At 42.7% G+C, this 25,769-nt stretch overlaps 1 protein-coding gene across 1 annotated transcript; it reads right to left on the bottom strand.

Moving 5' to 3' along the window:
• Window positions 1-1,698: 1,698 nt before the first annotated feature.
• LOC100710727 (ribonuclease inhibitor) lies at window positions 1,699-24,395 on the bottom strand. Its single transcript, XM_019355206.2, has 7 exons — window positions 23,291-24,395; window positions 20,560-20,733; window positions 13,469-13,642; window positions 7,758-7,931; window positions 5,371-5,544; window positions 2,121-2,176; window positions 1,699-1,712 (listed from the first exon to the last, which is right to left on the bottom strand). The coding sequence occupies exons 1-7, from the start codon at window positions 24,358-24,360 to the stop codon at window positions 1,699-1,701; spliced, it is 1,836 nt and encodes a 611-aa protein (XP_019210751.2). The 5' UTR covers window positions 24,361-24,395.
• Between the last annotated feature and the right edge of the window lie 1,374 nt (window positions 24,396-25,769).

The raw sequence follows: 25,769 nt of genomic DNA, 5'->3' as shown, positions 1-25,769 counted from the left end.
TCGTCTGCTCCCTCATAACACTGCTCTTTATTGAGGTTACATGAATATGCATAAGTTCATTAACATATGACGTCTTACACAGGTATGAACAAAGAGTACCAGTCTGTGCATAGTGTAGGTATGTGTGTGTGTGTGTGTGTGTGTGTTCCAGATGTGACCCTGTGAAGACTCCCAAAGCTGGTGCTAAGAGTCCAGCGGTCCCCCTAACAAAGGGCTCTTATACTTAACCAGATACAGAGTAGGTGTCCTCCTATACCATAAATCAGTAAGAGAAGGTACGGCCTCTCTCATGGTGTGTGTGCATGCCAGAGCACTCTGGAAGGCACACAGAGTCTTTACAGACTACTAAGGATCAAACCTCTATCATTATGCAATCGATTATAAAACTCTAAGCATATATGAGTAAATATTTCTAAGCATAAATGACAATCAACAATATAAACCTTACAGCTGGTTTTAATAACAGAATTTATTTGTTTCTCAAATGAGAAAGAGCTATCGAGAGACACTCCTAAATCTTTAGTTCTGAACTTTTCCAGTGGGCCAACATCAACATTATCTGCTAATGCTAAATAGGCTGCCGTTATTAACTAATGCTAATTTGATGCTAATTTTAAGGCAAATACGCATTAGAACCTAATGCTCATATCGTTTTCCTTTGCTTTATAACAATGTGAGCGGCTACTGCTAAATAGACTGCTTTTATTAGCTAATGCTAATTTAATGCGAGTTAGCATCATTTGCGTTATAACGATGTGAGGAGTTAATGCTAAGTAGGCTGCCATTAGCGGCTAATTCTAATTAGGGGTGAATAATTATTATCAGCTAATGCTAATATCGTTTTGCCTTCCCTTTTAACAATGTGAGGAGCTAGTCCTAGGTAGGCTGATGCTAGCAGCTAGGGGAATAGTAATTGGCAGCTAATGCTAAGTAGGTTGCCGTTATTAGCTAATACTAATTTGAGATGAATTAGCATTAACCGCTTATGCTAACAATGTTTTTTCTTACTTTTTAACAATATGAGTAGCTAATGCAAACACTTTTTTTCATTCAATTTTAACTTTTCCCCTGTGATGTGAAGAGGTAATGCTAAATAGGACGCCATTAGTGGCTAATTCTAATTTTAGGTGTCAGCAGCTAATTCTAAGTACGCTGTTGTAAATAGCTAATGCTAATTTAATGTGAGTTAGTATTATCTAATAATGCTAACATTGTTTTCTCTTACTTATTAAAAATGATAGTAGCTAATACTATTACTTTTTTCCGTTGGGTAACAATGATGTGAGGAGTTAATGCTAATTTGATGTGAATTAGCATTATATTAATGAGGAGTTAATGCTAAGTACGCTGCCATTAGCAGCTAATGCTAATACTGGTTCCCCTTGCTTTCTACAACCTGAGTAGCTAATGCTAAGTAGGCCACTTTGCTCTGCTAAGGATTTGTGTGACCATGATGGAAACTCTGATAAGCTAATGCTGCTAAGCTAATGCTATTTATGGGCCCTGTTAGAATCATTATTTCATTCTCATTCTGTTGTTTGAGAACAATAACAGAAAAATGTACACTTGAGAACAAATTTATTGTGAATTCAGCCATAAATGTAGAGTTTGTCTTTATTTAAGCTTCCATTTCCAAATGTTAGCTGCTCCTGTCTGCCTCTTTGTGGCACACAGACTGAAATGATTCACATCCTTGTTTCATCCTTCTATCACTGTGGACATACAGCATGGGAAACATACACATGGCTGACACTTTATTAGGTACACAGTGGCATCTATCTCAGGTACACATGTGACCTAAATGTTCCTGCAAACAGACTCCTTGGAGACCTCCTACATAAATATCCATGTACTATCCAGCTAGACTAGTGTGTCTGTCCCTGAAAATATTCCTGCATGTGTGATTGTTCATGTCTCATCTGCAGGAAACAAACAGGAAGTGAGGGAAGGACACGGGAAATGTTTCCAGCTCTTCCTCCTCTATCAGACATTCTCTCCATACCTGAGAGTGTCCAGTCTCCAGCCTGGATCCTTCAGTCCAGCCGACAGCAGCTTCATTCCTGAGTCTCCTGGATGATTGTAGCTCAGGTCCAGCTCTCTCAGATGGGAAGGGTTGGAGCTTAGAGCTGAGGCCAGAGAAGTACAGCCTTCCTCTGTGATCAGACAGCCTGACAGACTGCAGACACACAAAACAAAAATCAATCTGTTATCCATCTCTATGGCAGCATAACTAAGGGATGGTTCAGGGTCACCTGATCCGGCTCTAACTATAAGCTTTATCAAAAAGGAAAGGTTGAAGCTGATTTAAAGTAGAGAGGGTGTCTGTCTCCTGAACTCAAACTGGGAGCTGCTTCCACACCCAGTTCAACACAGCCATGCTTTCTTTGCTGCTTTGACAAAACCTCAAACCCCAGTCAGAGATGATGAGCATCATCACAGTGATGATCATTTCTCTGTTAACCCAGGCTTTCTGCTTCAGGATCTGTGCACGCTCACAGAACAAGGAGACCTTTAAACATCATTTCACTAAATGGATGGACTGAGCTCAGCCTACAGATGAACTGGTGCCAGAGATCATAAAGAACATCAAACAGTCAAATTCAACACTTTAGATGGAAATATGAGATTAATGCTGCAGACAATCATGAACCTGCTGAATTCATGAACATCAAGAACGCAGCGAGTGGTAAAATAAAGATTTGACCTCAGTGTTACTGTCTATTCCTAACATATTCCTAACATGATAGCTGCACTTTAGAGCTCTAAAACTGGAACTGACACATATTTAAACACTACATGTTACTCAGTACATTCAGTTCTGACACTCGCCCACAGTCCAACAAAGGAAACATGGAGATCACATCAGTTTGTCATCAAAGTCTAATTATTAGTGCAAGTTAACCTGTTATTATCTCGTTAACTCATTAACTGATTAAAACCAACAATTATTTTAATGACAGTTTTTAAAATCATGATTATTGTGAAAGTGCTCACTGGCTCTGAATATAAAAGCCATGGGTCACAGGAGGGATGTTGACCAGTGCTGGCTTGAAATGGGCGTCATTATGCGTCTCAACCAATGAGAGCATTGAGGGTGGGCCTAATACTGCTGCAGTGCTCACATGACCCAGGACAGAAAGAAAGGGGCGGGGCCAGAAACATGGAGACAGGTACAGATCTTTGACATGGACATTTTAAACTATCTGGAAGCAAAGTTGAGTTTTTATCGTCGGAGTACTTGAAGTCTGAAGTATCACTTAAATTCATTACACGCTGTTGATGGCAGCAAACAAAACACCCAAACAAACAGAGGTGGGAGGCTTGGGCAGACTACGTTGGATCAGCTTGTGGGAGGAGTCTAAATAAACCAAAGAAAGACAAGCTAACAAACACCATAGTGAAGTGAATTTCTCATTAACTTTATCCCTGACCTGTCTGGTGTCTAAATCCAATCGAGAATCTGTGGCAAGATCTGAAAACTGCTGTTCACAAACGCTGTCCATCTAATCTGACTGAGCTGGAGCTGTTTTGCAAAGAAGAATGGGCAAGGATTTCAGTCTGTAGATGTGCAAAACTGGTAGAGACATACCCTAAAAGACTGGCAGCTGTAATTGCAGCAAAAGGTGGTTCTACACAGTATTGACTCAGGGGGCTGAATAATTACGCACACCCCACTTTTCAGTTATTTATTTGTAAAAAAATGTTTGGAATCATGTATGATTTCCGTTCCACTTCTCACGTGTACACCACTTTGTATTGGTCTTTCACGTGGAATTCCAATAACATTGATTCATGTTTGTGGCTGTAATGTGACAAAATGTGGAAAAGTTCAAGGGGGCCGAATACTTTTGCAAGCCACTGTACATCATCATCCACAAAGGAAACCAGTCTGAGTGTCTGACGCTCTTGTTAGAAAGACGCAGTCCCAGCAGTTAGCTTGTCATCTAGTTAGCTGAGAGCTAACTCACTTGTACATTGAATACCAAACTGTGTAAACCAGGGGTGTCATACATATGGCCCGTGGGCCAAATCCAGCCCTTGAGATAATTTCATATGTCAAATATTGATGAATTTTCAGGCTTGCTGATAATCAATGTAAGCACGGCTGAGATTTTATTCTGATGAGCAAACCATGTGGCCAAACACTTTAAGAGACAGACTGGGATCATACCATTATGTGAAAGAAGACATGTCCCATAGACAGCAAGGCTAGTGGTATAGACCAGGTACACAAAGAAACGGGAGCTGTATTGAAATGCAAGCGTGTCAGGAAAGAGTGAAAAGGCAAAATGAGCAGCATCTGGCTGCATTTCAGTGATATTGGAGACCACAAAGCTGAGTGCAAGATTTATATAGGAGATATACAGGAGACGCTGAGAGTAGAACTGATAAAATTAGGAGCTGGCTAAAGAGATACGCATTTTTATTTCCACCCATTTTCCATTGTGGAGGACAAAAGGTTTCAAACTGGTCCAGGTCTTAAACCTCACGTGTTCTTCCTAATAGCAGTAAATGGATAAAAATAAGGCTTTTATAAAAACACTGAATAAAAATTGCTGCCTTTAAAAAGACTAAATGTACAGTTTAGTATTGAATACTACATAAAATAAACTATATATAAAGTGTGTCTGAATGGCAGAGATGCAGAAATATGTGCATGTAGCACAGAGCCACGGCACAGTGTCTGAATGAGTCTCACAGACCTGAATGTGCTGTTGAAGCCATTTATAATTATAACGTAATTCTTTACTCGTTTGATCTGCTCCTTACCACAAGCGACCAGACATAGAAGGTTTTGGACTTTTAACTATATTTTCTTAAGTTTTACAACTTTTCTTACTGTTAAAAACCTCGTTATGGCCATTCATGCTATACAAAGTAATTAGACATGTGTGGTATCTACAGAAATGTCAGAATCTCAGCTAAAAGTTCACAAAACCATCTCAACAACCACCAAACAGCTAAAACAGGAGGTGAACAGATTACACAAAAAAGATGTAAACACAAATCCCCCTGATCATCTGTTTTTTCAAACATGAAGCGTAGTTTTGGACGTTCATTTACTGCTGGTTCAGTGAATTTTGGTTGGACAGTGATGAAACCTGCAGTCTCAGAATCTGTGAGAAGTCTGCTTTCAGCACGCAGCAGCATTGTTGTGTTGTGTGCTGTGGATTCACCTCTGCAAACTCATCACTGTTTTACAACTTAGACAATAACAAAGGAAGCAGTTCCCAGGAACTACTTCCTGTCTTGTTAACATAAGAGTATGTTGCCCTTCAAAACACCTCCACTTCTCCTATTATTAGAGGACTGCCTTATTATTAATCTGCTAATTCTGTCAGTTGATGAAAGAAAAATGCTTGATCTCACCTGAGAGTTTTCAGTGTACAGTGTGGACTCTTCAGTCCTTCAGACAGAAGCTTCACGCCTGAATCCTTCAGGTTACTGTTACTCAGGTCCAGCTGTCTCAGATTAGAGGTCTGAGAGCTCAGACCTGAGGACAGAGCTTCACAGCTTCTCTCTGACAGGTCACAGTGACTCAGTCTGAAAAATAACAGATAAACTATTACAAAAATAAAACACTTATGTTGAAGTGTAATGAGATACTATTATATTTAGCAATATTTAATCTTGTTTTTGTCAGGAAACTGAGCACTGATGCAGAGCAACATGTGGAGAGAATCAGAGGAGAAGAAGTGAAGAGAGAACAGCAGTAAAACAACACTGAATTGTTCAGTGTGCTTTTGATATCAACAAAATGTGTCAAATTTCTTTATTTTGTATTTGTTTTAGTAGAATTGATGATTATCACTTAGATAACAACCACAGGTCAGGTCTAAATTGCACTTTGGTAACAGTTACACTCAGAAATATTTCAGAAATGTGGACAATTCGTGCTCCAATGTATTTAATATTGAACAATATCTGTACCGATGACCAATTAATATTTTTGATATTTTATTTGAGTTGTTCCCACCTGATTTGTGTTAACTAGAATAAACATTTAAAAACTAAACCTATGATCACATATTTACTTACAGAGCTTTGTTGGAGGCTTTGACCACTGGCAGCAGCCTCAGAAGAGCCTTTTTAAAGGCTCATGTTCTCACTTAGATCATTTATTTCTACTTACATTTCTTTCTGGGAAAAATGGGGATTACTTTGAAAACAGGAACTATTTTCCCCCAAAATCAGCCCTGGATTAGCAAATTACTCAAACATGTTCTCAGGCAGAAGAAATGGTCTTGTTATGAGGGAGAGAAGAAAAAGATGGTGTTGGGTCTAAACTCAGATCCCGCTGTATCCAGGACTTATTCCCATGAAAGAAAAACAAGGCAACAGCGTTCGATCGATTACTTGCGCAAGGGAGGCCTCGTTGGTATCTTAGCTCATCACGAATGACCCCGATGATGGCCTCCTCTCGCTGGCTTTTATTGAGAGACAGTTCACACAAAACACAGCAAAGCAACGCCCACATGGTTCTAAGGCATTGTATGTATATGTGTGAACTTCTGTATGTAAGTAAGAGTGTGTGTGTGTGTGTGTGTGTGTGTGTGTGTGTGTGTGTGTGTGTGCGTGTGTGTGTGTGAGACCTCCTGCTGGGCAGGAAGCTTACATCAAAAAGACCTTCACAAGGATGTTGCCTGTAATAAAACACTACATTTAACAATTCACTCCAACAGATCGAGGCACAGAAACTTGTTCAAAGAGAGATAAAGCAGCTAAAATCAGGTGTAAAGGTAAAGCAGAGGATGAGCTGAATAAAGGACACTCAAGGCTGGCTTGGAAAGGAATGAAGTCCATGGTGGGGATGCAGAGCAAGGACAAAGATGAATGTGATGCTGAATCAGCAGAAGACTTGGACTCATTTGATTCCAGCTTTGATATCATTGATTTCAATGAAGAGCTTTGGGATTTTAATAAAGGGCTGGTAGCTCTGAGAGTGACACTGATGAGGTGTCTGTGAAGGTTCGCGGTCATCTAATGAGCTTAGAAAAAAGGCATCTGGACTTCTTTAAGTTTCTTGAAGACGTTTCACCTCTCATCCAAGAAGCTTCTTTATTTCGAGGGTCAAATGGTAGAGAGTCCCAGATTCAAGCCCTGTGGGAGTGTCCGCCAAGCGGGTCATGAACCCCCCTGTTGATCCTCTACCTAATTACACGAGCCAAGGTGTGAAAATGGGTGTAGGTCACAATCAGCCAAGGTTTTGGGTGAGCTCATTGTGAAACCCAGCCCCACCCTATCATGTGATTTCTTGAGGTTAGCCTCTGTACAAACAGACTTCAGCCATATGAGGAATCAAAAGAACCAGTGTGATACTGAATTTGCAACAAAGATTATTATGTTTTTGTTGCTGCAAGTGCTTTTTATGCAATTTTCGCAAAGCTATATGCGGAAGGAAATCATGACCTCGGGCAAGCTGAAGGCATAAGATTTAAGTACAACTCCTCCGGTTTCATATGCAAAAAAAAAAAGAATAATAATGCAAAATGGAGCGTGCCCGCTCCGACCGGTCTTAAAGGGTTAAAAACGGATTATGCTAAAGTGAACGTGCTAATGAAATCTGAACTGACTGAAATGTGAAGTGAAGATTATTCATTATTTACTGAGTCAGACTCAGAGGATCAGGGATCAGAAGTTCTACAAAGAGTAGAACCAGACTTCCTGTATAGAGGTGTGTGGACCTACTGATCCACAGTGTCAGCACAACTTTCACATCATATTCATCTCAGCACAGATAAAACATGCTGTCTGACCTCAGAGTTTCAAGTCCACATCCCGGACTCTCCAGGAAACCACACAGATGCTTCACTCCTGAATCCTGTAGATTGTTGTTGTACAGGACCAGCTCTCTCAGATGGGAGGGGTTGGACTTCAGCGCTGCTGCCAGATAGTCACAGCTGATCTTTGACAAACCACAGCCCCTCAATCTGTATAAAGAATGAAAGATGTAAGTTTATTAGACAAAGTGTGAGCTTGAAATCATTCAGTGTTTCATCATCTGTTCAGAGCTGAAGAAGGTTCAGAATGTAGAAGTTTAGAAAATGGAAACTCCAAACAGCTGAAGCCAACAGGAAGCAGCTTCAAACAAACAAGAGAAAAAACTCTGAATGTTTCACATTAAAGTCGTACATTTATCATAAAAACATGAAAAGTTATCACTTTTTACTGTGTGAAATTTAAAAAAATAAACTGAAGAAGAAACATCAGAGTCTAACGTCTTGATGCATTCTCAATCATCCAGGAAAGTAAATCTCCAAAAAGTTGATTCTGTTCATCTGGACGTAGCGTTTTGTGGGAGAAACGTTTCGTCACTCATCCAAGTGACTTCTTCAGTCTCAGCTGACTGCAGTCTTCCCCAATCTTATAAACAGTACATTTGCATAACGACTGAAACCAGCCCACTGAGATTCAGCCTCAGATGCCGACAAAACAGGATTACTCCTAAAAGTCTGCAAATGAGCTCTTCAGTTAAAGGCTTCCGGGCAACAAAAATCCTCCAGAAGGCACAGCATCAGTTGCTTAATGAACGGGTGAGGCAAACAAATTTTACCATCGACATGCTAAAATCTCAAGAGGAGCCGATCCGACAGAGACTGACAATGCTTTTAGATGAGAATACTCTTAAAAAGGTGTTTGACTTTACTGAGAAGGCTCGTCTAACACAGCACAAGAAGTCTAAGACCAGGCAACAAAGGAAGTTTGACTTACTTGTTGTACGTCAGAAACCACCACAAAATACGGACAGTGTCCTCAATGGCCAAAAGAGACAAGGATGCGACACGGAGGATATGGACAAGTGAGTGAAGAATTTGTCTGACAGACAGCTCACTCAAACAGAGAAAAACATCCTTGCTAAAGGGTTGAATTTTGCTGTCACACCGAGACAAATCCCGCTAGTGGAGCTGATCACAGCCACAGAAACAGCAATTCGTAACAACAATATTGCAGAAGTGGAAGCAGAGCAACTACGGACGAAAGTTTCAGCCTGTCTCAGCAACGCAAAGCCCCCAGCATCCAACATCACCATGGAGGAGAGGAAGGCACTCACATCACTTAGTGAGGACAACAACATTATCATCCTTCCGGCAGACAAGGGTAGGTGCACAGTATTGCTTAACCAGAAAGACTATCATGAGAAGATTTTGTCACTACTCAGTGATGAAAATACTTATGAGCCCCTGAAACGAGACCCAGGAAGTGGCTACAGGAAGAGGGTGATAGACTGTCTGAAGCAGTTAGAACAAGACAAGGCTATTGACCGGACCTCATACCACAGGCGGTACCAAGGGGAGTCTACACCAACTCTGTATGGTTTACCAAAAATACATAAACAGGGTGAACCTTTAAGACCGATTGTCTGCATGATCAACTCGGTCACTTATAACATCTCCAAGTTTCTGGCCTCGATCCTCAACCCGCTGGTGGGCAGCTCTGAACACCACATCCAGAACACCCTGGATTTTGTTGAGAAGGTGAGAGATGTCATTATGGAGGCAGATGAAACCATGGTCTCGTACGACGTTACATCTCTCTTCACTTGCATCCCAGTCACGGAAGCGTTGGAGGTAGTCCGTAAGAGATTACAGGATGACACCAACCTCAGCAACAGGACCACTCTCAGCATCGACCAAGTGTGTTTGCTTTTGGAACTGTGTCTTCATTCCACCTACTTCACATACGAGGGTCAGTTCTATAGGCAGAAACATGGGTGTGCCATGGGCTCCCCAGTTTCACCCATCGTGGCCAATTTGTACATGGAAGAAGTGGAAAAGAGAGTTTTGCTGTTCTACACTGGAACACCACCAAGCCATTGGTTCAGATATGTGGATGACACCTGGGTGAAAATCAAATCTCAGGACGTACTACATTTCACGGATCACATCAACTCGGTGGACCAACACATCAAATTCACCAGGGAGGATATGAAAAGTGGCAGGTTAGCTTTCTTAGACTGTGAGATTTCCATCAGTAATGGGGGACATCTAAAAGCTGACGTGTACCGTAAACCTACGCATACGGATCAGTATCTAAGGTTTGACTCTCATCATCCACTGGAGCACAAACTGGGTGTCATCAGGACGCTACAACACAGAGCGAACACCATCCCCACTGACACAGCGGCCAGGGAGGCAGAAGAACAGCACATCAAGAAGGCCCTGAGTAAATGTGGTTATCCCAGCTGGACTTTTGTCAAAGCTGGAAAGGCACCTAAAGAAAGCTCCAGCCGATCCAGGAGAGAAGGACAACCGCTGCCCAGGCGAAAACCTGTAGTGATCCCATGTGTGTCAGGAGTATCGGAGCAGTTGAGATGCATTTTTTCTAAACACCGGGTCTCTGTGGCTTTTAAACCCCAAAATACGCTGCGCCAAAAACTGGTCCACCCCAAGGATCGGGTCCCCCGACACAAACAGAGTAACATAGTGTACACTGTTAAGTGCCAGGAGGATTGCCAGGATTTATACATCGGGGAAACCAAACAACCTCTGGCGAAGCGGATGGCACAACACAGAATAGCAACCTCGTCAGGCCAGGACTCTGCAGTTTATTTACACCTACAGGCCAGAGGACACTCTTTCAATGATGAGGATGTACACATCCTGGACAGGGAAGAACGCTGGTTTGAGCGCGGAGTTAAGGAGGCCATTTACGTGAAAAGAGAAAGACCATCTATGAATCGAGGAGGGGGCCTAAGGGTACATCTTTCGCCATCTTACAATGCTGTGATTGCAGCCATTCCCCAACTCTCTGTGAATGGTACTCATGGCCATTGATCAGTGGTCTTTGATCAGTGGGTTTGGTCAGTGGTTGTTGATCAATGGTCATGGGAATTTGCATAATTATGATTAAGGAACTGACCTCACAGCCCATTGTTCCTTCAGTGGGCTGGTTTCAGTCGTTATGCAAATGTACTGTTTATAAGATTGGGGAAGACTGCAGTCAGCTGAGACTGAAGAAGTCACTTGGATGAGTGACGAAACGTTAGTCCCACAAAACGCTATGTCCAGATGAACAGAATCAACTTTTTGGAGATCAGAGTCTAAAACAAAACAAACTCCCAGTTCAGGAGGTCACAGTGAGACAGTGTGGTGAAGGCTCTACACTAAAGCTGCACAAAAAAGCTGAAGTTTGAAGCTGAAACTGTGAAGCTGTGAGTGAAAGAGCTCCAGCGTCTGTCACGTGACAGGAAACTTTCTTATTTCCACACTGATGAAAGCATCATGCTTTTACTTGATGCTGCTTTTATTGAGTCACACCGTGAAACTGAGCCACAGCTGAACCAGCATCCCTGTACAGCAGACACTTACATCGCTTGGCTGCGTCCATTGAACCCTCTGCACAGAGTTTAAGTTTCCTCTTCAGGTCCCAACGTGCAGAACAACAAGGTTTCAAACAGCTTCGTTCCAGCAGCATCAGCCACAGAAATGCAGAGAAAACTCTTTGGATCTCTTGGTTCTGTTGTATGATGCTGTGTTTGCATATCTGGTGTCTGTGTTGCTTTGTGAGGATGGATCACCCATCTGCAGCCCCAGATAAACAGAGCTGGACCTGAACCTGGTAGCTTCACTTAGAAGACACTTGTGACGGGAACGTGTGAGAAGTTTTGTGCAGACAAGTGTTGATTTTGAGTCTGGGACGAGCTCTCCACAGTCTTTGTGGAGATCCACATTCTGCATACTGCCTGTGAGAAGCTGGAGACATTTCTCCTCCAAATCCACTGAGCAGCTGCTCGTGGTGGTATCAGCTTCATGTGTGCGTGTTAGCATGAAGCCTCGGTCACACTCTGCTGTGGACACGGTCACAGACAGCTGGACGCGTGATGGACGAGTCGTCCTTCCTGTTAAACTTCTTTGAGGTGAGCTTGAAGCTGCTGCTTGGGGGACATGCACAGCTGGTTATTGTACTGGAAATGTTCTGCAGACGAGTCCACGCACTCACAACAAAGCTCAGTGTGGACGACGCTGTGCACGCTCCAATGCTGATTGGTTAGAAAGTGGGCGGGAACAGGAAGAGAGCGACAGCAGCGTTCAGCACAAACATGGAGGATCAAAGAAGAAGAACATGAGAAGCTCAGATGGAGGCTGCAGTGGACACTTTTCATTGTTTTAACACTCGCTTTCACTTCAGCTTCACCAACAACAGCACAAGCAGAGCAGCCCACTGACTGCATGGCTGTGACGGCGCCCCCTGGTGACTGTAAACCACTACAACATGTAGGTGCCATCTGCTTCTCATCTCTTTGCCACCATCACAGGAGCTCTTTATCCTGTTCTACACTCTCATTGGTTCTTTGTGTACTTGTTTTTTTTAGAAAAGTAGTCATTGTGATTGTTCAAAGAAGACAATCAGCTGTGACTAAATGTGGCTCCTACAGCAGTGATGGGAATAACTACTGAAGCTAATCCAGTATCAAAGCTCAGGAATCAGCAGCTCCCACCTCGTTTTCTTTGGACAACTATTTTTAGCTGCTGTGTTTCTCTGTTTCTGCAGACCTCAGACATCCTGCTGCTCTGCAGAACTGAAGCTCTAAAGGGCTCAGCCTTTATCTCCAAGAAACAAAGCTGATCATGGAGACCCAGCAGGTCAGCTGATCTGTGGACAGCACCAGCATCTTTAACTAAGTCTCAGAGGTGAGCAGTCTCTGGAAGCCTTTACTGTCTGATAGTCTCAGAGCAGGATTTGGATCATTGTTTGGCTTTTCTTCTATTACTATGTTTAGTTTCTGCTTCACAGATATTCTCTGAAATGTTTCCCACTGTTGGACAAACTTTCACAGTTTCTTCATAAAGCAGATCTCCTGTGGAGTCCATCTGTGACAATATATTAAACACTGAATTATGATTCATATCTGAATATACTGACTGTTAATTACTGATGAGAACATAATCAGTAAATATAAAGATGTTTGACTTTGGCTTTGATGAATCAGAATAAAAGTAATAAAGTAATGATTTTAGAGACAGGCCTAACTCAGGCCAGCTGACAGCCTGTGTACAAACAGACTTCAGCCATATGAGAGTGAGTGTGAGTGAATAGAGCACACACAGGACACTCTGATCTCTGAATGTGTGACTCAGTGAAAAAGAGGATTGTACCTGATATACTGTGACTGACAAACAGAGTTTAAAGAGAAAGGTGTTTGGATTAAAATGGATTATGCTAAAGTGAACGTGCTAATGAAATCTGAACTGACTGAAATGTGAAGTGAAGATTATTCAGATGTGAAAGAGAGAGAGGGGGTGATAATAAGGAGGGGCTGAAGATCAAACACCTGATTGGTTGACTAGATATCAGCTCAGAACTCTGGATTATCTACTGAGTCAGACTCAGAGGATCAGGGACCAGAAGTTCTACAAAGAGTAGAACCAGACTTCCTGTATAGAGGTGTGTGGGCCTACTGATCCACAGTGTCAGTACAACTTTCACATCATATTCATCTCAGCACAACTAAAACATGGTGACTGACCTCAGAGTTTCAAATCGACATCGTGGATTCTCCAGAAGAACACACAGCTGCTTCACTCCTGAATCCTGCAGGTTGTTCAAGCTCAGGTCCAGCACTCTCAGATGGGAGGGGTTGGACTTCAGCGCTGCTGCCAGATAATCACAGCTGATATTTGACAAACCACAGCCCCTCAATCTGTATAAAGAATGAAAGATGTAAGTTTATTAGACAAAGTGTGAGCTTGAAATCATTCAGTGTTTCATCATCTGTTCAGAGCTGAAGAAGGTTCAGAATGTAGAAGTTTAGAAAATGGAAACTCCAAACAGCTGAAGCCAACAGGAAGCAGCTTCAAACAAACAAGAGAAAAAACTCTGAATGTTTCACATTAAAGTCGTATATTTATCATAAAAACATGACAAAGACTTAAAAAAAAGTCGTGTTTTTCCTTCCAGGAACCACATGGCTTCACTTTTAAAGGTGAAGTTTGAAAGAAATGGACATATTTGAAGTCCAACACCTTTTTCCAGTCACATTGTTAAAGCAGACAAACTACAAGCTCATTTTCATTCCAACAAGTCATCTTCTGACCTGGACTAACAACACTGGTCTCTATGTCTACAAAGTGCAACACTGAAAGAACATCACACACTAATTTGCCTCCAGCACTTTCACACAAACATCTACTGTCATTATTGTCACCAAACTCTGTGGATCCTTTATTGGAAATTCAAATGGGATCAAATGGTCAGACAAAAGAGGGTTATGAGGAAATATGATGAAATGTTGTGTATTAGCAGCAAGTTATTGAATCATTTTCCTCATAAACCAGACAAAATGATTGACAAACATCATTTTACAAACTCAGTGTTGGACTTTGATCAGCACGATAACCCTGATGTGTAAAGGCATTTTAGGCTACGTTCACACTGCAGGCGAAAGCGCATCAAATCCGACTTTTTTGACCCTATGCGACCCATATCCGATCATGGTATGACAGTGTGAACGGCACAAATCCAATATTTTCAAATCCGATCTGGATCACTTTCATATGTGGTACTGAATCCGATACATATCTGATGTTTTAGAAAGCGACTGCTGTGTGAATGGTCATGTCGCATTAAATCCGTCTTTTAGGGGGAGATCGTGGCTCAAGAGTTGGGAGTTCGTCTTGTAATCGGAAGGTTGCCGGCTTCTGGCAGCCTCGCCTCTGTCAGTGCGCCCCAGGGTGGCTGTGGCTACAATATAGCTGCCATCACCAGTGTGTGAATGTGCGTGTGAATGGGTGAATGACTGAATTTAGTGTGAAGTGCTTTGGGGTCCTTAGGGACTAAGTAAAGCGCTACACAACTACAGGCCATTTACCATTTATGTCACTGACACAAGACAGATGCCAATCAGCGCCGGAAAAGACAAACGAGAAAGCATAGAGGCGGAAACTGGAGACGGAGTGAGTTAATGGACAGAAACTGAGGTATTGGACTTGATTAGCATATGGGGAGACAATTCTGAAGAAATTGATAGACTGCTGCAACAACACCTACCAGCTCTGTAGCCCCATTTTTACCTCCGTAAACAAAGTGTGTTGTGTGTGACATCTTCTTTTGCGCATGCAGGCCGCAAACCATTCACACTAGAGCGTGTTTGCTATCACATTTTATTTGTAGTATGAACAACCAGACAAAAAAAAAAAAAATTGGATTTGATGAAAAAAAATCAGAATTGAGCATTAACACCTGCAGCGTGAACGTAGCCTTTGTCTCGCTGTATGAGAGTCCAGTTATTACTCAATATTTATGAAGGATGTTTTTAAATTAGGCTCAAATATGTGACAGACATTTAATCCCATTTCAGTTTGGCCTCATCCTGGCCGGATTATCCAACACACTCTTTCTTACATTTTAGCTCTTCAAGCCAAACATAGTAAAACAAGCATATATTTGTTTCCTGATAAAATGATGTGACAGGTCGAACAGAGTAAAGTGGTGGTGTTACAGCCTTTCTCCCCTCTGCTGCCGAGGCTGTTAGTCTCTCCCAAACTCAGCTACAGGACTTCCACATGAATGAAAGCAGCAGAAGTGGCTTTACAATTGAAAGAGGAAGAGGAAAGAAGAAAATGACTTCATCAATAAACATGCAGCTACCAACCCAAATGGTGAGGTGGTGGTTAGTTATTACTAGGGGTGCAACGGATCAAAAATCTCACGGTTCGGATCGGATCACGGTTTTAAGTCACGGATCGGATCAATTTTCGGATCAGCAAAAATAGAAAAAAAAGACAAAAATTCTACTCGCCATTTACTTATTTAAGTATTTTTGGTCTATTAAAAAAACATTCAACTGAAGACTGATTCCACGCACTTATATAAAAACAAATTAAGGTGCATATGGACATTATGGACCATGCTGGGCAGCCTCTGCATCCTCTGCACATGGCCATAAACAACCAGAGGAGTCTGTTCAGTGACAGGTTGCTTCTCCCAAAGTCAAGGACCAGCAGACTTAAAAAGTCCTTTGTCCCACACGCCATCAAACTGTTTAACTCCTCGCTGGAGGGGAAACGGGGACAGAGGAGGGGGGAACAAGTAGCTGTAGTGCCTTTTCACTGTGCAATAGTTTTTGTTAATATCCAACGGTGTAATAGACTCACAATACTTGAAGTGTGGCGTTCCCTTGTATTCTTATTCCCATTTATTCTATTTATCCCTTTTGTATTCTCTGTATTTATATATGTGTATATTTGGTATATTTCTGCTCACATTCTGCAACTTCTGTGGGTGCTGTGCTACTGGAAACTGAATTTCAGTTTGAACCCACCCGAGGGATAAATAAAGTTTCATCTAATCTAATGTAATCTATAGGGCAGTGCAGGGCTTTGTATCTACCACTCCGCTGTGATATAACGAGCGGTCACGGTCACGTGGCTTTCCGTTGCCCTGGAGCTCCACCCATTTGTAGTTAGAGCAACAGAAGATGCCTGGGACAGTTCAGCCATAACTTTAAACTTCTCCTGCTCATACATGCTTGGAACGATCTTGTCACTGAAGTTTAAACCCTTTGTTTTGCACAACAGAATACGGCCTCCCGTCTGCAGCTAAACACCCAGTTAGCTTTTAGCTTTAGCCCGGTCGGACTGGGCAGCAAAGGGCTGCTTAAATGCCGCAAACTCCTCTGCTCCGCTACTTGGACCGCTAGCGCTGACCATAACTACCGCTTGACAGACTGACCACGCACACCATACGCATACTTTTTTTTTTACTTTTTCGAATCTTCGGATCACGTGCGTACCGAACCGTGGAGTGGGATCGGTTCGGATTTCGGATCAACCGTGATCTGTTACACCACTAGTTATTACTGTTGTTTATGATCCCCTACATTATCCTACATTCAAATATATTCTCCAGCTAAAATAGTGTTTGTGTTCCTAAAAGGATTTCATGAATGTGTTTTTGTTCATGTCACATCTGTATGAAACAAAGAGGAAGTGAGGTTTATCCTTCATGATCACAAACTGTTCCAGCATGTAAACCTGAGATCTGTGTGGAGCAGCTGACCTGTACGATGTGCTCAACACAAACATTATTTACCATCAGTTACTGTGTGACTGAACCACGTGGGTGTATGAAACATCACTTTTAGTTTTAATAGCAACATTAAGTAACACTTAGATTTTTTATTATTTATATTATTATATATTATATTATTATTTTTTAATATTCTATTAATTTGAAAGGCAAAATCACACTGACTCAAAATTGATATGGTATCACTGTGGGGTTGTATAGTCTTGGTCTACAGGGTGGGCCATTTATATGGATACACTGTAATAACATGGGAATGGTTGGTGATATTAAAGTCCTGTTTGTGGCACGTTAGTATATGTGAGGGGGCAAACTCCTCAAGATGGGTGGTGACCATGGTGGCCATTTAGAAGTCGGCCATCTTGGATTCAACTTTTGTTTTTCCAATAGGGAGAGGGCCATGTGACACATCAGACTTATTGGTAATGTCTGCAGAAGATACATGGTTCTTTTTATTACAGTTCCCAAACATTTTTAGAAGATAAACAAGGAATTGTTTGCATTGTGCGTGTTGCTAAGTTTATTTTTTCTTGGCATCTTCTTGTGACCTTTGTCATTTTGTGTGATTGCTCTTGCTGACCCTACATACTAGGAGAGAGGGTAAGACTAGTTTTCTTTCTCTAGAGCAGGGGTCTCAAACTCAAATGAGCCGCGGGCCACTTCTGGCACCGTCATCTCATTGGAGGCCACTTTAGTGTCCAAGTAGTACAAACACGAAAACCCCCACTAATATTTCCTAAAATGTAGTGTTTTGTTTGTTTACTTTAATTCCAAATATTGCGTAACAAGACAAAACTGCAAACAAGAACGTATTATTTTTTCTCACTCTTACTATCTGAAGCCGTTCATTGAACTACCAAATAAACAGCTCTTTCTGGCCAGACACGTGGCAGCACTTTTGCTATAATTTTGTTTGTATTTAACAAAATAAAAATGCAGGCATAAGCGTACACATTAGTTTTCGACTGCAAGTTAAAAACTGTTTTCTTTCCAAATAAATCTCTCACTGAACTAACACGGCCAATCCCTCAACATGTTTGCACTCTCGTTACCTCGGCCAGGTCTGCGGCTCTGAACCGTGGTAAGGAGACCTCTGGAAACTACTTTAGGTTCCATGTGGCGCTCGTAGCCGGGAACTAGCTTTACTGTCTGGGTCAACCTTGCTAGCGAGAGAAAGAGAGAGGCGTTGAAAGACTGCTCCAGTAGAACTTTATTGTTTCGGAGTCAAAACACGAACACAGCGTACAGTCGAGTCTTAATAGCTTACTGGGCTCGTCAGGCACTCTTTTGGGCTGCAGTGGTTATTATTATATTTACATGCTTCCATCTTCCGTTTCTGCTCAGTAGCACCTCGTACTTTTCCCCTTTTTCTCCCTCCCTCACGCTCACACACACACACACACACACCGGGAGGGGCGGTCCCACACGTTCTGCCTGCAGCAAGGACTACACCGCCCATGAGGCTACAGTCTTAAAAGGGCCAGGCCTGTAACACTCTGCCATCGTATTAAATCATTTTTCGTATAATAATTAAAAAATTTTTTTTCTTCATATCAATATATGGGCCGCAAGTAGAGGTGACGTGGGCAGCAAATGGCCCGCGAGTTTGAGACCCCTGGTGTACACTGTTCCTCCTGCCTCTGCCTTTGTACTGCTGCCTTTTGAACCTTTGTTTTTGAGTTGATGCCTGTGAGATGATTAGTGATGTAGCTTACAAATAAGTCTTACATTGATTAGAATTGAATTTGCTGCGCTATGCTGCTTTGTTCACTGTGGCTTTGTGGGCTAATGTTTGTTGTGTTTTGTAGGAAATCCAGCCTACAAAATGCAGGAATGCGATCCAGACTGGGCGCCCTCTATCAACCTGGGTGAGGCCGAGTTTAAAGCTGCTACCACAGCCAGATTTGATCGGTTAAGAGAGAGAGCGACACCAAAACAGCCACGAAACGTCCCGCATATATGTGCCCAAGTGTTGTATTGGAGCAATCAAGTGATGAATAACTGTTTTCCAGTATGTTGTTTTGCAATGTTGTTTTTATTTTTTTGCATTGTTGATTTGTTTTTCACCGAAGCAGCTAATAAAGCATGATGAAATACAATTTTGCCTCTTTCTTGTAAGATTCTATAATGGAATGAAACAATAATGCCAGTTACAAATAAAGACAATAAATTAAATGAATTACGAAACACTCATTTTATTTCTATTAGATCTGAAAATGTTGTGTAATACTACAACCTGAAACGACAAATAGATGCGTTGGCCTGTACAGGAGATAAAGGAAAAAACAACAGCTGTGAAATGGAATAGTCCAAATCACCAAAGTAAACTGGACCTGGGCTTGTTGCAGGGATCTGAAGTTAATAAACATCTTGTGAGTGTATGCACTCACACTTAGGACCATATAAAAATAAATATGTGTGTGATGAAAGTTGGGCAGCACGCTAACGTCCTTGCTCCACTCTGTATGCTCTTATGGGTCTGACCCTTTCACTCCTTTGATTTTCTCCTCGTACTTTTTTTTGCCTCTTCGTCACGTCTGTCTTTGTACGGACCTGCTGTGTTCTCCGTCGTTTTGTACATAACTGTTTTTGGGGCAAATAAAATCCAAGTAGGGATTAAAACCACAGAATTAATGATTACTGGTGCTGGAAATGCTAGCGCTTGATTCACTAGCTTGATGTTGTTGCCACGGGTACCCACAAAGCAATGCGCGAAAGTCACGTGGTCTGTCAATCTCCATAGATAAGTTTTTTTGTTTGTTTAAATCACCTCATTGCCTAGTGAGATGTTTCAGTAACGGTTTTCAGTTGTGGTAATAAACCTTTTGTTTTTCTTTTTCATCTGACCCTCCTGTCTCTGGGCTCATTCATGTTACCTCCCCTGTCACCTAGCAGATGCGGGGCGTAACATGTTTCTCAGGTTAGGGTTAATCCATTCATTCTACAACTGTTTGGGCCTTTGTTAGGCTGCTCTGTGTTCCTCTGCTTTAACACACACCTGACCACAGCAGCTGTGTGGGTCGTCTCTGTAGCAGCCAGATCAGCTTCTGATACATGAACATCATCACAGCTCCTAACTTCACCTTTGTTAGCTTTGCAATAATTCATGACTTTCCTTTCTCTCTCTCTGTTTCCACACAAGCTCAAAGTCTCTGCAGCCTGTTTTTATCTGCTATCATCAGATCTTCATCATCCTCATTCACATCCCTCACACACTCTACAGCCTCATCAGCACTGACTTCATCTTCACTGACTGATGGAGCACAACATGAACCTGTGGAGGCTGAAAAACTGTCCTGTCAAACATCTTCCCGTCACCACTCCACTTCTGTCAGCCTTTAAATGAACCCTGCTCAAGTCTGTCACTTCTGTTTGGAGCCAAAAGGAAAAACTGTTGTTTAGTCGTTTGGGAAGACACAACATTACTGAAAGCACTCAAACTTCTTCACATTTGTCTTCAGACACACAGTTTCAAACATCATTCAAATATCTGAAATATAGAAAAACAACAGTAGCTGCAGTCAGTGAACTCACCTCAGAGTCTCCAGTCGACAGTTTGGACTCTCCAGTCCAGCACACAGAAGCTTCACTCCTAAATCCTGCAAGTTGTTCTCACTCATGTCCAGCTCTGTCAGATGGGAGCGGTTGGACTTCAGAGCTGAGGCCACAACTTCACAGTCAGTCTCTGAGAGTCCACACTCAGCCAGTCTGTGATGATAGAAAATATAAAATGTGTTATTATAAAAGCAGAAAATCTGCATTATAAACACAGACTGAATGTATATGAAGACAAAACAGAGTGAGGTCATAATCTGATGAACATCTGCTCTTCACATCTGTGCTTCAGCTCCTCTTACTGTGTTTGACACAACGATTGAGTCTCTCTCAGACCTGCAGACTTTTAATGAGAATCTTTGTTTGGCTTTAATCTGCAGATGAAGGAGGAAGATGGTGTCACATTTAGGCTTCCATAATGTCCACAGTCTGTCACTGAGATCTGATCCAGAGTCAGAGTGAAGACACACATTTGGACTGTTTCCTGTTTTGACTCCAGAACATTTTGAATGAGTTCAGCTCAGTGAAGAGTTCCAGCTGGAAAGATGATCTCTGTTTGCTACCTGCTGCTGTCAGGTACGACTGTTCACGTCCACACGCAGGAAAAACCTGCTGACTGTTACCAAACAGAGCAGAAATCTCATCACTGGACAATAATGATGAATGAACTCAGAGCTGCTGATATCAGATCTGATTTCAGGGGAACTAAACAAAGAAAAGATTGGCTCATTTTAGCTTTCTGAGCCATTATCTGCTGGTGTGTCGCTAGTTGCCAGAAAATGATTTGTATTCCTGTTCAGGGCTTCAGTGTTTATGAGTCCAGATCAGGGGTGGGCAATCTCAGTCCACGAGGGCCGGTGTCCCTGCAGGTTTTAGATGTGTCCTCGAACCAACACAGCTGATTTAAATGGCTAAATTAGCTCCTCAACATGTCCTGAAGTTCTCCAGAGGCCTGGTAACGAACTAATCATGTGATTCAGGTGTGTTGACCCAAGGTGAGATCTAAAACCTGCAGGGACACCGGCCCTCGTGGACTGAGATTGCCCACCCCTGGTCCAGATCCAGGTGACAGCAAGTCAAAATGATGTTACCTGTCTGTGTCCAGCAGCAGCCTGTATTCACTTTGAATATTGTTATAACCTGACATGGATCAGTTTGTCTTTGATTGGTTTGTAAATGTCACTGTTTCCATTGGACCTGAGTGACGGTACAAAGACAGAGAGGGAGAGAAAGGAGAGAGAGGATGGAGACAGCAAAGAGAGAGCAAACACAAACAGGTGAGAGTGGACAGGTGACCAAGGTCAGCAACCAATCAGAGAGCTTCTGTTTGACCCACAGTCACTGATGATGACTGCACATAACCAAGCAGTGTGTTACTCTGATATCAAATATGGATCCTGCTCTTATAATAATGATCATCAGATGATATTATTGTGTTATTTTGTGGCTGAATACGATGTTTGTGTGATTATCAGTGAAAGAAGCAGTGAGGAGGATGGAGAGAGAGAGAGGACAGAGGGTGAAGTTAGAAACACTAAAAGGATTTTTCATGGATTTCATGGATGATTTGAGTGATTTCCAGCAGGACACTTAAACATGTCAGTGGACGTCCTAAAGAACATATTCACTGATATGAAATGTGTCATTGAACAGGATTAATATCAGTGGAAACATGGTGGAAACAGCTGTGACTGCATGGATGTGACACACTTCAAATCTGTTCTCCACTCTTGGATTTGGGATCCATGGAGCTGCTGCTGAGTCTGTACAATAAAGGATGGTGTGGAAGGTTGCAGCGTACGGACACAAACACTGTGTGGTTACAACATGAACCTCCCACCGTCTATAAAGCACTGATGACATCATGACGTTTGGCTGCCAGGAAGTTAGCTCGGGGATGTAAACAGCAAAAACACAGCAGTGAATTCCATCAAAAGAAAACAGGGACGACATTTCAGCAGCAACAACTAAACACTGAACAATCAGCTCTGTGATTAATGAGGACATGAAGTCAGACATTCATCATTAGGAGCAGCAGCAGGAATGAGAGTGAATCCATGAGCTGCTGTAACATCAGCGTTAGCTCTCATATCTGACACATGTTCAGTCCAGATGTGTCTTCTCACTCAGTTTGTCCCACTGTTGGCAGTAAGAGAGCACAGCTGGTTCACCTCTGAGCCTCACTCTGACCCACAGCTCTGTCACTCATCAGTACATCACACTGTAATCACACTAAACCAGAGTCTTCCTCAGCACCTTCATCCTCACTCACCATGTTTATGCCACTAAACTCTGTGTCTGTAGTTCTGTCTGTAGTCAGAGGAGAAGCTCAGACGGTGACTGCTCTGGATATTTGTCTCTGTTTGTAACATCAGAGTTCACTTCACTTCAAAGAAGCTCTTCATAGATTCTTATTTCTGTCTCTCTAACAGCAGCGTCTGAATGACCAACAACAGCAGCAGCAGATTTAAAATACTGCCCCCTAATGACACAACACAGGTACTACACGTAGATGTGAGTCTACAACACAGCGTACGACTGTCAGTGCAGGATCATGCTAAGTGCAGGCACACATTACGTGATCAACACAAAATATCATTTTATCTGAGAAACTCAAACTAATGACAATCGTTTAGTACTGTGTACATCTGAAGAACTAAACTACTAATCTACACTGATCAATGATGTTAATGATCACATCTGGACTCACCCAGCCTTTCTGCAGTTCCTCACAGCTGAAATCAGTCTCAGTCGTCCCTGCTCTGTTGTGTTGTACTTCTGCAGGTCCAACTCATCCAGAACCTCCTCTGACATCTGCAGCATGAAGGCCAGAGCTGAGCACTGGATCTCAGAGAGTTCCTTCTCTGATCTGTTCTCTGACTTCAGGAACTCTTGGATCTCCTGATGTACTGAGAGGTGGTTCATCTCCATCAGACAGTGGAAGATGTTGATGCTTCTGTCAGGAGAGATTTCATCACTGTTCATCTCCTTCAAATTGTCGATGATATTTTGGATGATTGCTGGACTGTTCTCTGTCTGACCCAGCAGACCTACTAAGAATCTCTGGTTGGACTCCAGACAGAGGCCATGAAGGAAGCGAACAAACAGGTCCAGGTGGCCATTTTTACTCTGGAGGGATTTATACATGACTCTCCTTAGAAACACATCCACAGAAGATTCACGCATCATGTAATCATCCAGCAAAACTTCCTCATCATGATAATTATCACTGTGACTGTCATCATCATTATCATACTCCTCATTCCAGTCTATCCCCAGGAAGTCCTTCAGCACCTCTGTCTTCCTGTTGGTGAAAACATATTGGAAATCATCCAACGATGACTCTTTATATTTGTTCCCCAGGAAGTCCTCCACCACATCAGTCTTCCTGTTGGTGAAACAGTAGAACATGTAGACTCCAGCCAGAAACTCCTGAATGGTCAGATGAACAAAGCAGTAGACTGGTTTCTGGAAGATCACACACTCTCTTTTGAAGATCTCTGTACAAACTCCTGAGTACACCGAGGCCTCTGTCACATCCAGACCACACTGCTCCAGGTCATCTTGGTAGAACATGATGTTTCCTTTCTCCAGATGTTCAAACGCCAGCCTCCCCAGCTTCAGAAGAACTTCCCTGTCAGCCTCCGTTAGCTCCTGTGGACTCGTCTCATGTCCCTCGTGGTACTTGTTCTTCCTCCTCTTTGTCTGAACCAGCAGGAAGTGTGAGTACATGTCAGTCAGGGTCTTGGGCAGCTCTCCTCTCTGCTCTGTAGTCAACATGTGCTCCAGAACTGTAGCAGTGATCCAGCAGAAGACTGGGATACTACACATGATGTGGAGGCTCCTGGATGTCTTCATGTGGGAGATGATTCTGGACAGCTCTTCATCACTGAATCTCCTCCTGAAGTACTCCTCCTTCTGGGCGTCAGTGAAGCCTCGTACTTCTGTTAGCCTGTCAACACATGTAGGAGGGATCTGATTGGCTGCTGCAGGTCGGGAAGTTACCCAGACGAGAGCCGAGGGAAGCAGATTCCCCTGGATGAGGTTTGTCAGCAGCTGGCTGACTGATGACTTCTGTGTGACATCAGACAGCAGCTTCCTGGTGGTGAAATCCAATGAAAGTCTGCTTTCATCCAGGCCGTCAAAGATGAACAAAAGCTGAGAGACAGCCAGCTTCTCTGCTGTGACCTTCTGTAATGTTGGATGGAAAACATGGAGCAGCTCCAGAAGACTGTACTGCTCATCTCTGATCAGGTTCAGCTCCCTGAATGAAAGCAGAACCACCACACTGACATGTTGGTTCTCCAAGCCCTCTGCCCAGTCCAGAGTGAACTTCTGCACTGAGAAGGTTTTTCCAACACCAGCCACGCCGTTGGTCAGAACCACTCTGATGGGTCTCTGTTGGTCAGGGAAGGCTTTAAAGATGTCCTGGCACCTGATTGGAGCGTCATGGAGGGTGTCCATCTTGGAAGCTGTCTCCAGCTGCCTCACCTCATGTTGGGTATGAACCTCTTCACTCTGTCCCTCTGTGATGTAGAGCTCAGTGTAGATCCTGTTGAGGAGGGTTCTACTTCCTGTTTCATCACTTCCTTCAGTCACACGTTCACATCTCCTCCTCAGACTGATCTTATGTTCATCTAAAACCTCCTGCAGACCAACATCTGCTGAAGGAAAGAAAAACAGAAAGAAAACTCTTCAATGTCTGAACAACAACAAGAAGTCCAGTTTTCAGAAACGAGTCCATCAGCAGACAGATGTTCAGTCTTACTTTGTACACAGCTGCTCTGACTGGCTGTTTGCAGTCCAGCTCTGCTTCTGGATCTTTCTCCACACTGGGGACAGGAGGAGACTCCTGATGAAGCAGACTGGTCCCAGTATGAGCAGATGCACTGTCTGCAGAACCAGTGTCCACAGCTGGTAGAGACTGGATCCTTCAGGACGTCCTGACACAAAGCACAGCAGGACAGCTGCTCCTCCTCACAAACACCACTCCTCTTCCTCTCTCTGTGAACACATTTCTTTATTACCAAAATCATTTACTGTTAGTGAAAAATATCCAGATTTGATGACACCGTGCAGAAGCTCTGATGGTCACAGAGAAAAGTCAAAGTGGAGATTATTCCATGGACACTCACTCTAACCTGAACCACATTGTTGAGGCCTCATCTCCTCCATTCCTGGCTGTAGAG

This window comes from Oreochromis niloticus, unplaced genomic scaffold, assembly GCF_001858045.2.
Source record: "Oreochromis niloticus isolate F11D_XX unplaced genomic scaffold, O_niloticus_UMD_NMBU tig00001756_pilon, whole genome shotgun sequence".
NCBI lineage: Eukaryota > Metazoa > Chordata > Actinopteri > Cichliformes > Cichlidae > Oreochromis > Oreochromis niloticus.
The sequence above is the reverse complement of the archived record's forward strand: the minus strand, read 5'-3'. Positions and strand labels throughout refer to the sequence as shown.

What these genes read in the sequence shown, in the direction of transcription:
- LOC100710727 (XM_019355206.2), bottom strand. Translation starts at nt 24,360, where the DNA reads ATGTTGACTACAGAGCAGAGAGGAGAGCTGCCCAAGACCCTGACTGAC. An exon ending in TGTCGACTGGAGACTCTGAG is followed by an intron (nt 13,643 to 20,559) that starts GTGAGTTCACTG and finishes TTCTTTATACAG; the next exon opens with ATTGAGGGGCTGTGGTTTGT. An exon ending in TGTACACTGAAAACTCTCAG is followed by an intron (nt 2,177 to 5,370) that starts GTGAGATCAAGC and finishes GTGTGTCTGCAG; the next exon opens with TCTGTCAGGCTGTCTGATCA.